Source organism: Saccostrea cucullata, unplaced genomic scaffold (genome assembly GCF_032062105.1).
Source record: "Saccostrea cucullata isolate Sc308-1 unplaced genomic scaffold, CSIRO_AGI_Scuc_v1 ctg1274, whole genome shotgun sequence".
NCBI lineage: Eukaryota > Metazoa > Mollusca > Bivalvia > Ostreida > Ostreidae > Saccostrea > Saccostrea cuccullata.
The window spans coordinates 235,669-255,095 of NW_026927398.1; the positions used below are offsets into that span (position 1 = coordinate 235,669).

The 19,427-nt window shown below is 33.7% G+C and overlaps 1 protein-coding gene across 1 annotated transcript in view; it reads left to right on the forward strand.

Annotated features, from left to right (window-relative positions):
• Nucleotides 1-440: 440 nt before the first annotated feature.
• The window catches only part of LOC134274342 (uncharacterized), a 44,752-nt gene continuing 25,765 nt past the window's right edge, over nt 441-19,427 (forward strand). The window contains exon 1 of the mRNA XM_062756620.1: nt 441-489. Coding sequence (XP_062612604.1) covers nt 472-489 — 18 coding nt within the window. The 5' untranslated portion in view covers nt 441-471. The remainder of the gene's footprint in view (nt 490-19,427) is intronic.

The following is a 19,427-nucleotide window of genomic DNA, read 5'->3' on the forward strand; positions in this document are numbered from 1 at the left end:
GCGAGTGCAGTAGAACGTATCGCAAAAATTACTTTCACACACCAAAATTAAAATTTGCACACATTTAACACCTGTTAGCAAAAATCACTGATTTTAATCTATGAGAAAAGGACTGTAGAAGTTAACGGTTTGCCATATATCGGTGATACTCACTGACGGTCTCTAGTAAACAAGTAATGGAAAGGTGCTTACTAAGTTATTAGAAATATACAGATATCTTTTTCCCCTACCCCCCCCCCCTACCAGGAAACCACCTGAATCTTATTAAGAACTGGACACTGTTCTGCTTTACCAAATGCATCGTAGTGGCTCTTATGGATTATCACATCGTTCAAAAAACTGTGGGCCTTATACAGAAACACTTTTTCTTTGTAACAATGATTCATCATATACATAGAAATAGACAATGACAACTTATTAAACGCACTATGGTGAATATCTATATTTTAACTCTAACTTTCAGATTTTGAAATGGATTTATCATCCCTGGTTATTGTTCTGTTAACTGTCTTGGACACAGTAATTGGTAAGTAAAATGTTACATGTTAAAATCAGACTAATTTTTATATGTGGTTTGACATACAAAAACACGGACGACAAATTTGTCTCTGTAAATACTCTGTGGTTCAGAAATTCTAGAAGGAAGTGAGGAAATATCTTTTCTGCTCATAAGGTCCTGTAGTGTGAGTCACTAATAATTAAGTAGAGAGACTAATTATTAACTCGTATTGCATAAACATTAGTGCTTTAATATTGGCTTAAAGGTAAATGTCCCCAGAAGTCGTCTTAAGTGGATAAATTTTGCTTTATTTATAAATCAATCGTGAAATTAGAATGATTTCCTTATCTGTCTTATAGTAAAGAAACCGGAATTTGATGGAAATATTCTATTTATAATTTATAAATGTAATAAAGTACATGTATTTTTTTTTTTTTTTTGCATAGCAGTCCTTTATTTCATTTTGCTTTATTTAGGACTGAAATGCTCTAAATGTACTCACGTGGCTATAACGGACGCCCCTTTAACTCTCAGACCAATTCTCTCAAGCATTCCATTGACCGATAGTCCTCAATGTGCCAGCACCCCTCCAGGACAAGCAGCCGATGGCGTGAGTTTGGTTGAGTGCCCAAGTAATCAAACGTCAGGACAAGTGTACAAGTGTGTGACCTACACCGGCACTGTCACCGTGGAAGTAAGCGTTCCCATCGTCTCACGTAAGATTGTCTGAATTAATAATAGATGTGTGAGTTAATATTCTGAAAATATGATTTGCCAAATTTATGAGCTATATCGCAAATTCTCTACATTAAAAATCATATTGAACCCAAAGTAAGAAATGTTTTATTTAAATGAATTAGTATATACATTCGGTTAAATATACTTTGCAATATAGGTAAGCTGTTTTATTTAATTCATTAACATTTTAAAGTCCATGGACAGACTTTTTAAGGAAAAATCGGGTACCAACGAACACACCTTATGGATCCCTTTTCCCCCTTTACCCTACTAATTCCATCGCAGCTTTTATTTTTTACATTATTACTGCAAAACATACAATTATGTCAAGAATAAAACTTAGAGCATCTCTCTGTCCTTTGTTTCCATGATCTACCACCAATAATATTGTACTTTTCTCCAAGTATTACCACTAAATATTGAGTTTATGATGATGACCAGTACTCATTTGTGTTTCGTTACAGCTAGTTTCAAAGCTGAAATAGCTGACCGTGATTGTGAGCTGATGGACCCAGCAGTCCCTGCTTCATGCACCCCACAGGACAACATTCCTGCTGATAACGCTATATTGAAATCCGTGTTCTCCAGTCTATCTGATCTCAATGCTGTCACCTTCGTTGGTACCAGATGTGTGGTAGACGAGAAGTCAACAGCAACACATCTGAGTGAAACCAAGATTGTCCTTTGCACGTTCATGCTTCTAATCTCTAACTATTTAAATCATCTTTGATTATAAGAATCGATCATACTTAATTACCCTTTTATCCATGGGATATACTAGTAAGCTACATAATTATTAGAATAAATTATAATTAGACCATCATCCAGGAGATATCATTCACTGAATATTTTTCTTCATATTTCCCGCTTTGATTTTTATTGATATGTAATCAGAGGTCATGATATTACACTACCTTTTCAGGCTTTTTCATACATATGACCAAATATGACTTTGCTTTTCCTGCAAAAAATATTTTTAGAAACGATTTTCCAATGTATTTCTATTTCAAACTATATGTCATATAAATATGATCAATAGTGGCTTTGCTGTTTTTGAGATTTTTTTTTTCTCTCCAATCAAATAAAATTACTGAACTAACAGTTCTTTTGTTCTCATTTCCTAATGCGCTATGTTCAGTGGCGGAACAACTCAGACAGTTTTACAAAGTTAAAATAAAGCGAATGGAAAGGGAACTATGTTTAAAAATTTTTTTACAAGAAGTCATGTTATTTAACATATTTTATTGTAATAAACATAAACAATGAAATTGAGTCATGTTTTTGAAGTGAGCATATTTTATTGTAATAAACATAAATAATGAAATCGGGCATAAATTTTTAAAACTCAATTCTCTGCCTCCATACAGTGTCATGAAAAATGTATACATTTAAATTATCAAATATGAAATAACCTTAAAAACAGGGATTACTGCTTGAATTATTGTATCAAACAACATAATACTGGGACTGAGTGATTAGTATTTTATTTGACTGAATGGGCCACGACCGCTTCAATGCAGGAGCCGATACATCAATATACTGCCTTTTGTAATGGCATCATTAGACAAGTGGCCCAAGGGCATTGAATCGCTCTTCTGATAAATTATACAATCTATCCTAAGACCCAAGATGCATCAACTAATATTTGATAATTCTTAGCAAGTTAGGACTGAAGATATTTCAATCTTACTATAAAATACTGTAAGTAGGTTATGGTCATGGGCGGATACAGGATTTGCGGTTAGGGGGGGGCGTGGATAAATTTGTTGAGGCAAGGGGTCTGGGGGCCGCCTTAAGGCCCCCAGTGGGTCCAGGGCGAAGCCCTGATGGGGGCCCAGGGGGCGAAGCCCCCGGAAGCTCCTGGGTTTTCGTGTATTTTAGAGTAAAACCAGGCACTATATTAGTGCATATTTTTCAATTTTTTTTGTTAAAAGTGGCATATAGGTTCGGATGTTTGAATGATAATATTGTATTGAATGTTTCTCAGTTCTCATTGTATTGTAACACATGTCACCATAATAAACGATTTACCTTAGTACTTACTAATAGTGGTATTGGTTAGTGATGTAACAAAGTACGCCGTGTTTAATACTAGTTATATCATACTTTGAATGGGGGGACCAGGGGGCGCAGCCCCCGGAAGCTCCTGGATTTTTGTGTATTTTAAGAGTAAAACCAGGCAGAATAACAGTGGTTTGGTTGGTTTTGTACCAAAATGTGGCATTATAAATATTAGTCACATCATAGTTTGAAAATTTTAGGGGGGGGGGGGGCGTGCGCCCCCCACCCCCCCTTAAATCCGCCAGTGATGGTGACATACTTTTTAATTTTAATTTTCTGAGGACACAAGATACATTAACTGACAAAGATTGATGACTTTTCGATCATCATTCTCTAAAAATCCAAGATGATTCAATTGACAAAGTTTGATGATTCTAAGCCAATAAGAACCCAATATAGCTATATATAGCCATAAAATGTCAAAAGAAGGTCAGAGTGACCTACTTTTTGGTCGACCACCGAAAACCCAAGATGCATCTACTGACAAAGTTTGATGATTATAAGCCAATCTGTACCTGCGATATTCAAAAGTAGGTCACCGTGACCTACTTTTTGATCGACATACTCCGGAAACTCAAGATGCCTCAAATGACCAAGTTTGATGATTCTAAGCCAATTAGAACCTGAGATACTTAAATATAACCATAAAATGTCAAAAGTAGGTCACTGTAACCTACTTTCTGGTCGTCAATCGCCGAAAACCCAAGACGCATGACAAAGTTTGATGATTCTAAGCCAATAAGTACCTGAGATACTTAAATATAGCCATAAAATGTCAAAAATAAGTAACCGTGACCTACTTTTTACAAAGTGCGATGTGGTTCACAGGCCTCGTGTTACTTTGTATATTAAAACAAGATGATGGGTCTTACGTGTATAATGGTTTCCCTTTTATGACAGGACCGGTGTTAGGTTGCAGGATATCACTCCAACTGGCCAAATTGACGACTGAGGACGTCACGTGACAATTGACCATGGCGGTCATGCTTTGCTAGTGGGAAGAAAAAATAGATCAAAATCGGAGTTAAAAGTGTCAAAGTGCCGAAAAAAGGGTCAACAGTTTATCATTAACTTTGAGTGGAGGTATTGAAGCTTTTTTGTGTAAGTATCTGCTTATTTGGAACTTTTGGTAAATAACTGTGCACCGCTGTGTATGCAATGTCCAGTCGTGAGTTGAAATCACAAAAAAGAAAGCCGGAGTCTAAGTCTAAGGGAACTGAGAAAATGCCGTTCCCCTCCACTAACTTTGGAACTTTAACCCCATTCAGTGTACCGTTTGCTCCTTGCCCTGAGCAAATAGCGGACCCTTTTAAAACTTTAGCAAGTCTATCACAAGCCGTTGGAGATATTAAGGCTGATCTATGGGAACAGGACGGCTTTGAAGACAAGGTACAATTCATTGCACAACAGCAGAAAGACAATATAACAGAGATAGAGAGTCTAAAATCTGAAAATGCATCCCTACGTAAGGATCTTGAAATGTTAAAATCGGTTGTAATCAGACTTGATAGAAGAGTCACAGAACAAGAGAAGGAAATTATTGATTTGAAAGGGCGATCCATGAAAAACAATATCCTTATACAATACATAACCTGGAAGAAGAAGAAGGAGAAGATCTATTCAGCAAAATTCCCCGCCTGCTAAATGAACACCTAGATTTAGAACGAATAGAGTTCGTTAATATCCATAGGAATACGGGGGACAGAAGGCAAGGAGATAAGCCCCGGGTTATAACAGGCCGGTTAGTGAGATTTGAGAACAAAGACCGTTTACTGAATCAGCAGAGAAAAAAGAAAGATGAAGGGAATATTCTACCATTCTATATCACCCCCAGTCTCCAGTTCAAGTTAACGAAACTTGCAGAAAACTGGTTGAACTCAACAGCAAATATTGGAGCGAAAATATCAAAACGAGAGTTGTGGGGGACAAATTGGTTTTCCCGAATGGGTCCGTTTACAGAGATAAAGTGAAGACACCAAACGCCGAGGAAATTCTACAACTTGACCAGAAAGAACAACAAAAACTAGAGGAAATTGAAGTTAAACGCTCTATCACCCACACAGAATCAGGAAACCAAATTAGTGCTGCTGCAGTTGAGGTAGAGACATATGCAAAAGTTCGGAACTTCTACAGGAAAATTTCCATGGATCCAGTTTATGGGCGTGCAAATCACAATATACTGGTATACCGTTTTAAAGACAATTCTGGGACTATACATGACGGATACTGTGACGACGGCGAATTTGGAGCTGGAAGGAAAATGCTAAAAATTCTGCAAGATGAAAACTTTACAAATGTATCCGTTGTGATATCGCGCATGATGGGAAAACATCTTGGTCCGAAACGCTTGGACATAATGGAGAAAGCGGTATTTGACGCCCTCAAAGAACTTCGATAAGCTAAAAGAGTGTCCTGCAACACGATTTTTCTTTTCTTGGACATTTTGTGATATAACTAGTTTTTTGCTTTTTTCCTTTTTTCCCGGATTGAATAGCTCTGTTCTGAACAGGTTTCTTTTTTATAGTATATATATTCCGGAAAAAAGAAGTTTATGTTTGTTTTTGATTTTTCAATTACCGACCAAAGAAGTATGTCCGGTATTACATCGGCACAGAATTTGAGGTAAACAAAATAACAAGTAGAGCTTTTTAAAAAAGCTTCCCGTCTTTAGCAACAATCTTAAACAGTAAACTGATCTACACCTATCAAGCCGTATAATTCTTTTGAATTTTGTATTTCTACATTAGCCTTTTACTGGCATTAGCTCTACCACGGTTGTCGCTCGGTCATCTCCGTAAACTTTGACTGGCCGAGAACTTCCTTGGAAGACGGGTATTGTATAGCACTGGTTCTCTGCCCTTGATTCCAGTCGCTGCCGCTAGGAATTACAAGGACAGGTAACCTCCGCCGCCATGACAGTGGAAAAACTCACTGCTTGCTTCGCGCATAGTACTGCGCATTCCAAAAATAAATAGCATCGATGCTTGCAGAGAAGAATGTTAGGTGGATCCAGCGATTTAAATAACAGAGAAAACAAAACGTAGCATATCTTTCTTGATGAATAGAGCAATTGAATACGGTGAAATTATTCAAACAACATAGTTAGGACTTTATTAACTGAGTATATCATTAACTTACAATATATTGTCACAATGAACTTTCAAATGTTCCGTAGTGTTAAACATTGTAATCCTCCCTGGTGCATACCATTACACATGGAGTTAGAGAGACGAGTTATAGCATTCCCCGTAAACTTTAGAACATAAATATTATAATGATAAAGAACAAGTGTTATAACTAAATCGATGATTTAATCATATCAGTGGTAAATATGTAGGTAAATTAATCATGCAATAGATCTTGATTTGAATTATTTTGGTAGGATATGCATATGGGACGGTCCTGTGATATCGCTTTACATTTAATGGTTTTTGAGGCAGCACTTCTTTATGGTTTTATAGATGCTTAAAATCCGTCTACTTTCTTTGTTAACAGCAGTGTAGAGTGCAGAGAGAAGGGTTTATTTACTTCAGCACTTCTGGATTTACGCTAGTCTAAATATAGATTTTTTCATCAGTGCTGTTTCCTGTGACGCGATAAAATGGCAGTGGTTACCTGTCGTTGGTTTTTTAGGGCGCTTGCGCCCGTTAACCAATGTCAGGGTACCAGTCTAGGTATTGTATAGTTGAATTTTTTACAGTCTTCGGACTATGCACTTCCTCTCTTTTGTGATTGGTAGAAATTGCATGATGAGAAAATTTTCAATTATTTCATTGGTTGAAATGCTGTTCAAGGCAAGGGAGATAACTTTCTGATGATCTATTTTTCGTACGACTTAACAATTTCGCAAGATTTCCAATCTCAACAAAATCAGCAGTAATTATTTCTTAATTACATGATATTTTTTATAGCAATAAATAAAAAGGTCTCTTTAATTTCATTATAAATAAAATTTGATAGTTATTGCTTGCAGGCTTTACAGTTTGTTTTATTCTTTTCCCCTTTCTTGTTTGAAGAGTGAATGGGAATCATCCGAGGTTTGCCGAAAGCTCCCGGCCAGTCAAAGTTTACGGAGATGACCGAGCGACAACCGTGATAGGGCTAATGCCCGTAAAAAGCTTATTTAGAAATACAAAATCAAGAAATTCAAAAGAATTATACGGCCTGTTAAGTGTAGATCTGTTTACTGTTTAAAATTGTTGCTAAAGACGGTAAGCTTTTTTGAAAAGCTCTACTTGATTATTTATTCGGAAATATTCGCGCAAAGGACATTGGGTAGTGCAGGAATTCTGGGAATGTTGCACAGAGAAATTTGGCTGACGTATGTACACATTTCAATCCGAATTTCCTCTGTTCTTACACGTTAGTCTATTGAGCTCGCTTCGCGAGCGTCGCTTCGCGACGCTCGCTGCGCTCGCTATTAAACTCTTTCAACTATGCATTTGTAATTTATGCAAAGAGTTTGTTTCGTACATGTACATACCCTTTTCTTTTGTTTAATATATTTTCTTTTTTCAGTTTTGTTTACATTTTTGAGTGAGTGTGAAAGTGTGTTTGTGAGAGAATACAACAGTCATGTAGTCGAAAATTTCGCTTGGAGGTTGCTTACACTTTTACAAATCAGTTTTTGTTGATAAACGATAATATAAAAATCGTAACGTTGAACTGCCAAGGTCTAGCGACACCTCAGAAACGACAAGATGTCCTTAACTAAATTATAGAAAAAAGGGTTTCTCTATTTTGTGTTTGCAAGATACACATTTTACCTATGAAACAGAACCATTTGTAGAAGCTCAGTGGGGTTACAAGTGCTATTTTAGTTCATATAAATCGAATTCACGAGGAGTAAGTATTCTTTTTAACAATAATTTTGAATTTAAAGTCCACAAAGATAAGAGAGATAAGGAAGGGAATTTAGTAGCTCTTGATATTACCATTGAAGACAATAGGTTTACCTTGGTAAATGTATATGGACCGAATACTGACTGTCCAGAATTTTATGAAAAGGTTAGAGATATTTTTCTAGAATTAGACAATGAATATTTTGTACTATGCGGTGACTTAAATCTTGCTCTTAATCCAGAAATAGATACATACAATTATGTTAATGTAAATAATCCAATGGCTCGTGAAAAATTAATAGAAATTATGGAAGATTTACAAATGATTGACTATTACAGGATTTTGAATCCAGAAAAAAAAGTGTATACATGGAGGAAAAAAACCCCTGTCAAACAAGGCCGCTTAGACTATATTTTAATATCTGAAGGATTATCTAATCTTGTCGAAGAATTTACTGTTAAACCGGGGTACAGATCTGATCATTCTATTGTTGTTCTAGAATTAAAATTCAATCCCTTCAATAAAGGTCGTGGCCTATGGAAGTTTAATAATAGTTTACTGAATGATGCAGTGTATGTTGAAAGAGTGAAGCAAACTATACAAAAAGTCAAATGTCAATATTTACAAAACATAAATGATATTGAAAATAATGGAAAAAAAATATGGATGACTCTATATTCCTTGAAATTCTTCTTATGGAAATACGAGGAATATTTATTTCATATTCTTCATTTGAGAAAAGAGAGAGAGAAAAGTTAGAGAAATCCCTTGTAGAAGAAATAGAGAGATTAGAAACAAATAATGAAAATAATACAGGTATTTTGGAAGAAAAAAAAGTAACCCTTGAAAATTTAAGAAAAGTTAAAATGCAAGGCCATTTAATTAGATACCGTGCTAGATGGGTAGAAGAGGGTGAAAAGCCAACAAAATATTTTTGCAATTTGGAATCAAGAAACTATGTTAACAAAATTATTAAAAGGGTTGAGATTGATGAACAATCAACTGTTTATGATCAATTTGAAATTTTAAACCACGTTAAATCTTTTTATGAAGAACTATATTCAAATAAAGATTCAGAATGTATTGACATAGATCTGAATGATATTATTGACCCAGCGGAAGTTAAAAAACTTGATGAGATGACTTCTAATAGTCTTGAGAAAGATATTGAAGAAAGTGAAATTTTAGATGTTCTTAAGAATATGAAAAATAACAAGTCTCCAGGCAGTGATGGTTTTACAGCTGAGTTTTTCAAATTTTTCTGGATAGATTTGAAAAGTTATATTTTAAATGCAATTAACTGTATTTTTTCAAAGAAAGAACTTCCTATTTCTCAGAGACTTGGGATTATTTCCTGTATATCCAAAGGTGATAAACCTAGACAGTTCTTAAAAAATTGGCACCCAATTACTTTACTAAATGTCCTCTATAAACTTATATCTGGATGTTTAAGTTGTAGAATAAAGTCGACTCTAGAATATCTTATTTCTGATACACAAACAGGTTTCATTAAAGGTAGATTTATAGGGGAAAATACAAGATTTATTTATTACTTAATGTCTTATACAGAGTCAAATAATATTCCTGGTCTGTTGATGCTATTAGACTTTGAGAAAGCATTTGACTCAATTTCATGGACCTTTCTTTATAAAGTTTTGAAGTATTTTGGTTTTGGAAACAACATTATTGAATGGATTAAAATCCTAAATACTAATTTTAAAGCTTCAGTTTTACAATGTGGTTTTTTATCAGAACAATTTTTTATTCAGAGGGGTTGTAGACAAGGAGATCCTGTTGCTCCCTACTTGTTCCTCCTTTGTGCTGAAATCCTGGCTATTCTCATTAAACAAAACAGAGATATAAAAGGTATAATAGTAAAAGAAAAAGAACACAAAATCTCTCAATATGCAGATGATACCTCGCTTGCCCTTGATGGTTCACCAAAATCTTTGTTTGCTGCTTTTGATACATTGGATTTATTTTCACAATTATCTGGTTTAAAGATAAATAGTTCTAGACAAAAATTATTTGGATTGCCTCGAAAAAATTTTCAAGTCAAGTTTTTCATCATACAAGATGGAAACTAGATTGGGGATCCACAACTTTTACTTTGCTTGGTATAACATTTTCTGTAGAGCTAGAAAATATTATTGACATAAATTACAAACTTGTTTTACCAAAAATTAAATCAATGATCCAACAATGGAAAAGGCGAATACTTACACCAATCGGTCGTGTCACCGTTGTAAAAACACTGATTTTACCAAAACTTACTCATTTATTTATTTCTCTTCCTACCCCTAGCTATGACATAATATCTTCATTGTGTAAGGACCTTTTTGAATTTATATGGAAATCAAAAAGTGATAGAGTTAAAAGAGATATAGTTACTCAAGATTTTTTATCTGGAGGATTAAAAATGTTAAATGTTGATTACTTCATAAAATCATTGAAATGTACATGGGTCAAAAGATTGGTATCAGAAAGTAGTAAGCCATGGCTGGACATATTTTTAGGAATTAATGGTAGACATGTTGTAAACAAATTTATAGATTTTGGTGATGTTTATATTTTAAATAGTCTAATACCTCAAAATAATATTTTCTGGTTTGATGTTTTTATTTCATGGCAACATGTTTTGAAGAATGTAGATCAGGATGTAGAAATGAAATGCAAGGCTTGCAATATTCCTGTATGGTATAATTCAAATATTAAGGTAGGTAATAAAAGTATTTTTATAGAAAATTGGTATAAAAGTGGAGTTAAAAATATTGGGGATTTTTTGTCAGAAGATTGCAATTTTTTATCAAAAACCGCCTTTCAAGAAAAATTCAGCATTTCCAATGTATGCGTAATGCAGTATAATAGTACTATTTCTGCTATCTCTAAATTCTTAAAGAAAATGTCAATAGATAGAATGAACTTGAGAAAACATTGTCAGCCTAATTTACCATTTTATTTTGAAAATATTTTTCACTATGAAAAATGTACAAAGAGAATTTACAACTATATAAATAAAAATGATATAATTCCTACAGCAATTCCAAAGTGGAATCAAGACTTATCTCCCTTTGGAGTGACAGATATTTGTATAAAAGATGTTTTTAAAGTTTGTTTTAAGACTACTTCTGATTCTTCTGTACAGTGGTTACAATATAGAATTTTACATAGGATCCTCCCTGTAGATTCTTATCTTAAGAAAATCAATATAAAAACTACTGATGTTTGTAAGTTTTGTACCCAAGAAACTGAAACTGTACTGCATGTATTTGTTCATTGTGACCATATTATATCTTTATGGAGGAACTTGAGTTTAGTCGTTTACATACATACAGAACAATTTTAAAAAGAATTGCATTTAATGTTAAAAATATTATCTTAGGTGAATTACCACTTACAAATGATAATAGAATTGAAAACTTTATGATATTATACACAAAACAATATATTTTTTCATGTTTATTGCAACCAAAAATACCTTCACTTCTTGGTTTACTAAGCTTTTTGAAAATGAAATACAATATTGAAAGATGCATATCTATCATCTCTGCTCCTAGGAATGAAATAAACTAATTACATAGTTATGATGAGCAAGAATACCTCTTCCAAAATTGTGAATTTTATGGCCCTGGGGTCAGGGGTTCTAGTGATAGGGCGGGGCTCTATTGATTATATAGTGAAAATACATTGAATCTTTGAAAGTTTTCTTCTCTGCTCCTTGGTATTAAGCAGATGAACTACCTATATAGTTATGATGAGCAAGGGTACTAATCTTCCATAATTGTGAATTTCAAGGCCCCAGGGTCAGGGGTACCATAAAGGAGGGGGGGGGGGCTGTACTTATATACTGAAACTGGATGAATTGTTCAAAATATTCTCCTTGGTATTAATCAAATATTTTTGAAAAGCACGGGTGCCTTTTCAAAAATTGTGCAATGTGTGGATCTAGGCCTAGGGTCAGGGGTTCATGTATGATTGGGGCATTACTGATCATGCTGAATGTTACTGATTACTTGAAGTGTATTTTTTGTTCCCCTACCCTGCCTATGGGTATTAAGTAAACAAACTAAGCAACTGCTAAGTGTATTGTTATGATGATCAATGGGGCCTCTTTCAAAATTGTGAATGCCATAGCATCTGGATTAAAACATGAATCAAATTCAATCACTGGAAAGTTGTTGCATAATGCTCAGGTGACCTATAAGGCCCATGGGCCTCTTGTTTTTTTTTTTTTTTTACATTATATTATGAAAGAAATTTTCAAATTGCAAAGAAATACCATTCTCAAATAGCAATTTGTGTTTTGCCTTTCAAGCTATTTGCACCATAGAGATATTTGAAGTAGTTGTTTTATTTAATTCTTCGTTTATTATTTTGTAGGAGTATGTGGAGAACATTGGCTCGGGAACAACGTGATACACCGACTTACAAATCAGGATCACTACACACTTAGAATTGAGATGACGGACTGGGATAAAAACCATAAATACGCTGAATATAGCACGTTTGTAGTTGATGATGAAGATGAAGGTTACAAATTGCATATCGGAGATTACGAGGGAGACGCCGGTGATGGAATGATTAAACATAACAATAAAAAATTCTCCACTCGAGATGTTGACAATGATCAAGTTGTGAAGGAATTTGGAGGAAGTTGCGCAAAGAGATTCCACGCAGCATGGGGGTTTTATAAGTGCTATCAGAACAATTTAAATGGAAAATATTATAGAAATGGCAAAATTGACGATAAAAAATATGATGGTGTAACAAGGAAACCCTGGACTGGCACAAACTATTCACTTAAACATGTGGAGATGAAAATAAGACCGAATTTAGAGCGTAAAATGACATAAATATCAGAAAGTATTACCACATTCAATAAAAGAACTATCCACATTGCATAAAAGTTTTTAATTTCATATCAACGTTTCATGAAATGCACAAGTTATAAATACATGTATATATATCACCTAAGATTTGGTCCGATAATCCATATGAACAATAAGAATTTATTTAGAATATGGAGTGAAACATATGGAGATACCAAACAGTACATGTATTTAATATTTAAAATTCATAAAACAATACTCAATAAGAGCAGATCAAACATAGACCTCCAAAAATCAGAGTTGGAGTAGGTGCCATGGAGAGTGATCATACCCTGCCGATCGATCGGTCACACCTGCTGTGTGCTCCTTGTCATGATCGGGAAATAACGGAAAAATCCGAACTTACGGACGGAAGACTTTATACGAGACTGCTTATATTCTTATTTCAGCAATTTGTCAATAATTACCTCGTTTTAGAGATTGGTCATACATAGAACACTCTCTTGCGCATCGAATCAACTGGGAGACATAAACTTGGAAAATAAAGCTTGGTAGTTATACAACCATTGTCAATTTCAAGTAAAATAATTAAATATGAAAAAAAAGACTCCGTGGTATCTTTTATTTCAAGCTCACCGAAATATGTTATATCGACATAAGAATGGAAATAAGCATTATTAATTGACATACTTTGTCGATACATATAAGTGTTGAGTTGAAGGCAACAGAAGTGTATTTTTTGTTTCCAACCCGACAATTAGATATACTGACGAAAAATTTTAAATTAACAATAGTTATAGTTCCATTCATATATTATATGTTGACATGATATATCACTGTGAGCTTCAAATTAAAGGTATAATAGAGTCTATTTCATATTTTAATATTTTACTAGAAAAATACGTAAATGTTAACACAACAACTAAGCTTTACGATAAACCTCACAATTGAAACTTTTCAATTGTCAACCTACCTTACTTACTAGTATGTTAAGGTTCATTGATACTCTGATAAGAGAGATAACTCTTACTGACATAAATGTCTATTATTCCTTTATAGATTTGCGAAGTTGGAGTGTCTTTTTTGTCAAACTTGCCCCGCAACCTATGCTGTATTATTTGTATTTTACCTAACAAATACATTTCTTCTGGAAAATCATTAAGGTTCAAGCAACACTTAATATAAGTGAGCAGAGGTTTTATGACCCTTAATGTAGCAACATGCCCTTTTTACCTGTTTACGGAGTTTATATATTGCATAGTTGATCAGATATGCAGGAGCATGCTTCGTATACGTTTGAATAATTTCTAAAACAAGATAAGTTATTGACAAACAAGTTGATGAAACAAGAATACCAACAGTCTCGTTTAAAGTCAATTCGTAAGTTCCAAGGTCGATCGATATAATGAACTTTTATACAGATACAATCACCTTTAATTAAAATGCTGAATGATTTTTTTCATACTTGTTGTTAAGTCATTATTAATCTACTGAAATTTTGTAAACATATTTCTTTTTATTTTCTGATATGACAAGGAGCACAAGGTGGATGTGACTGGTCGGTAGGGTATGGTCATTTGCAATCAGAATGTGTTTTAACAAAATAATTTTGCAAATGACCGATGACCAGGTAAGTACGAGTGCCATTGTATATCAAAAAGCCTGGACTTAAATTTATCGTGGGGAATGGTTGTGTATAAAATTGAAAGTCGAAAGTTTTTAAGCTGTTGATTTTGGTAAATTCTTGTGATTTCGAATTGTCCAAAAGTTCTTTGGAATTTTTGAGTATCCACATCTGTTTCACACCACTTCTTAAATATATTGTTGCACAGTGCTCTTGAAGTTTTTTCTTCACTACTGTCAATATTTTAGTGAGAAGTAACAAAAGAGGCTTGATTGAACATTTACTGGAACCCGTAAAGTATCTTTGTAAGGATTTTGATGAAGTTTTGGAATCCAATATACTGAAAACGTATTACATTTGGCGGTGTATTCTTTTTAGCGCTTTTGGCGGAAAAATACTTCCGCTAATTCAAGTACATCGTAAAATGTCTTAAACAACGATAAATGAATAAGAATATCAAGAAATGACCTAAATCAAATCTACACTAACTTGTTCAAAAATCACTTTCCGCTGATTATCGAACGCGCTAAATATTATACATTTACAATATCTAGGGTAGTTCAAATTCATTTTGGCTCTGTGGAATATTAAAAATTTTTAAAACTGACATATGATTTTGAAGAATTTCTTCCTTCTATGAGTATAAGTAGGATTACCACTTATAGAATTAAATCCAAGTTCTTTTAAAATACCATTTATATAATGAGCCTTACGAACGAAGACAATGTTGTTACCTGCTTTGTCAGCAGGGACCAGTACGTACTGATCATGTAATCTATCTACTTTTTTCACTTTTGGATTATTGAACATAGAAGAATAGATGGTTTTCATATTGCCCCTCAATCTGATAATACGCGACTTTAACATGGATCTGATACATTTAATCCATTCTGACAAGGTGTTAATGTCTTCTTTTTCATATCTGGCCCATCGTCTAGCGTAATTTTCAACAGAATCCATAATATTTATGAATTACCGACGCCAGTTGAAGGATCGGGGTTCCCTATATTTAGGACCTTTTAAAATAAGTGTTCTAAGGTTCTCATTATTAAATATTTTTACGTCACCTGTAATAACGTGTCCAGCAGGACTATAGTTATATGGTGAAGTAGAACACGAACGTGATGGAAGTTTATGTTTCAGATACTCGGTATCCAGGCCATGTAAAGTTTTTTTGTAATTGAAAAGTTTGGAAGCAATGGTCGATGTACATTTGTAGGAAAAACAAGATGTAGTCTTTAATTTGAAATATGGCGGAATACAAGACTGGACCCTTTTGTGACTAAGAATATTGCTTATAATAACAGCGTCAATTCCTTTATTGGCATATTGAAGTTTAGAGAAAAGACGGATTGTTTAAGCTGCATTTTCTTCCGTAACAAGCGCGGGTTAAAAAAGCCTACGATTTGCAATATCCATAATCACAGATCCGTGCCTATATTCTGGTATCGAGGAATAAAAAAATGGACTTTCCATGGCCTTCTCAAGAAGACTTTTCAAAAGTTTCAAAGCGACAGAGTAAAGTTTGGTGCGAATATGACGTAGACCTCACTGTTGATTTACATAAGGTAGTAATGAATCAAAAGAGACGTCGTGTATTGCGGGTTTATTGTACGACCGATGCCATGACTACGCTTACGTCTCTGTGTATGTTTAAAAAGTCCCATTACATTTACATTGCTACACTTTGGACTGAAAAGATTTCCAACCTATCGACATTGACATTACATCCATAGTGAAAGGCTGTCCCTAGTTTTCTAATCCAAAATTCTTCTCGTTGTCTACGGGAAGGTGTACTCAACGACGGACTATATGTCTGTTGATAAATCTTTTCGGGATTCCTAACTTTCATAGACAGAATAGAATGATCAGGTGAATTAAAATGTTAAGAGGGTTAAAACAAATCGATTTTTACAATTTCAACCCAGGAATGTAGTAAGAAACATATTGAAAGTATATGCTTTACTTGTGTTGTAAAAAATGTCATAAAATAATATCAAGTTTGCACTAAAGTCAAATGTTCTTAAGAGCATTATAACATTAAAATAAAATACAAGTTTTAAGGGCGTGAAAACCTCTTCATAAAGATATTTACAGTACAGAGCCAAATCTGGAATTGTTTTATTCTGTACTAAGCAGTCTGAAATACCTGTTTGACATATTCTTTCGATGTACTTAGAAATACAGTTACACGTGAAGTTTTGAGTAATTCCTTGGCGAATGCATGTCCCATTATTCAGACATTAGGTTAATATATACACATCAACTTCATTAAAAACTGAAAAGCCCCCAAGTTTGATTTTTAAGAAAAAAAATAATCATCTTGGTTTAATTTTTTTTTAAAGTTTACCTGGAGATGAATTGCCGTCATTGGGTCAGAAGAAGTATACGCCGTCCTACCAATAATAATATTTGAGCGGGGAAAGTCTTCCACAGTTACGGCTGCAGCATATATACCATTTCATGGTGTGGTTTAATAGGAAGGTTATTGTGCATGTTTCCTATGAAAACATTTTAAATTCTATTCATTAAAATCAAAATCAAGTAAGAATTGCTTAGTTTTGAATTTAAGTGGAAAAGTATCATTGTGGGATGACAAAATTTCATACTTACTAGGAATTATAATTATATGGCAAATATTGATTTACTCTATCTAAGCTGGCGTAAGGGAGAGCGGAACAAACAGAGACACATTCTGACCCTGTGGACTAACAACATCTTAAAATATCACCATCAGCATCTGCTGCTGGAATTTGTAAGGCAAGCCGTCAACCATACTGTAGCCTGAAAAGTTAACTGAAAACGTAAAAATTGTTCATATTGAAGACAATTTCTACTTTTTATTGTAATGCATTTGGCATTCATTAAAAATTAAAATACATAGCGCGTTCATCTACATTTTTTCTTACTTTTATGTTTTATATTACATAATTTAACTTCACATCACCTCTAATGGACATATGGTTTATTCTATTTATAGTTTCTCTGGTGAATTTAATTGTTGATCTGCAAAACTTTAAAATTTTGTGATTTTTCATGTGCCGTAGCCTAATTTAGTAAATAACTCTCTCTCTCTTACATGTGCATTTTTCAATAAATGACACTTAAAAACATTAAATCAACATTTTTTTAAAGATACACTGTTAAAATGAAAATTAACAAATTGTTAAGAGAAAAGGATTATACGAGGGTTGAGCTCTACCACATACAACATAGAAATCTATGATTTAAAACTTGATTTTCTCTCATTATTGAATCTTTAAAAGCGACCACTTTTCATCATATAGTTTTATTATGAGAAGCTCGAAAACAAGGACTATTCGAGACACTGCATTAAAAATGAATGATAAAGAATCAGTAAATAGAGTGAAATTAAAGGCTTCATTTGAGCTGCTGTTAAACTCGTTTGGAATCCGAAGAAATTTATTTACTGAAATTTGTGAAATTTACAGCAACATATGTCTGTTTTATACATACATGAGCAGGTGGATTTCAATGAACAAAAATGATATAATGGGCATCAAAAATGGATACCGTTCTTGACGACAAGGACTTACAAGTACCAATGTACATGTACTGTTTCCAAAAAAATCAATAAAGTATCGCTGATTATGTTTAATTGATTATTAGACACATATCAAAGTTGATAGGCATCAATTTTGGGGTAGAAACATTTGACAGTGAAAAAGCTAAATACTAAATGTTCACCCAATGCTTTGAAAATGAGTGAAAACGACAGAGTATAAGAATATAAAAACAAATATCTTAAAAAACAAACAAAAATTGTAATTATCCACGTTTGTCTGAAATTCAAACAGACAATGAAACTTGAATCCATTACTTTAAACTATCATAACAAATTTACAATAAGATGCACACGACATAAGCAGCAAAGGGTTGAGAAGAGCAAAGAATTGCATAAGCACAAAAATAGTTTTATATCCTATTTTCTTTAATATTAGTGGTCTTGTTGTTAATATTATTATTCGGGGAGGCAGTTAAATACCTGGCGGAGTCCAGAAAGCAACATTTTTTGCAAAAAACAAAAAACAAACAAACAAAAAAAAAAACGAAATGTTTGTGTGATATTCCAGTATACGAAAGGCCATACTCAAAAATATGTCCTATAAATCAGAAATTGGATAAAATGTTACAAACATGTATTTTAATTTTAAAGATAAAATTTAAGTGAAATCATTAAGAATAATTCATTGAAAAGTGTTTTTTATTTGTTTCTTTCCAAGCACAGAGGACATTGTTTATTGAACAGCCGTCGTAAAAAATCTATAGAAACAGTAACAACAAACATTCGTCAAATATCTTACCAGCTCATTTTAGATCAAGTTTTATTAGCTCACGAGCTGAAGCTCATATGAGCTATGCTGAGCACAATTTTTCTGTAGTCCGTCTGTCTGTCCGTCCGTCTGTAAACTTTTAACATTTTTGACTTCTTCTTCAGAACAACTTGGCCAATTTCAACCAAACTTGCCACAAACCATCCTTGGGGGAAGGGGATTCAAGTTTGTTCAAATAAAGGGCCACGCCTTTATTCAAGGGGAGATAATTATGAAATAGTGAAAATTTGGTGACATGTTTTTAAAAATTTTCTCCTCAAGAACTACTGGGTAGGGAAAGATGAAACTAATGTGGAAGCATCCTCAGGTAGTGAAGATTAAACTTTATTAAAATCATGACCCCGGCGTAGGTTGGACTACAATGGACGACCAAAGTTTTAAATAGGAATGTATAAGAAAATTCTTTAAAAATGTTCATCTCATGATTAACAAAGCCACGATTTTTCATATTCATATAGAAGCATCCTCAAGCAGTGTAG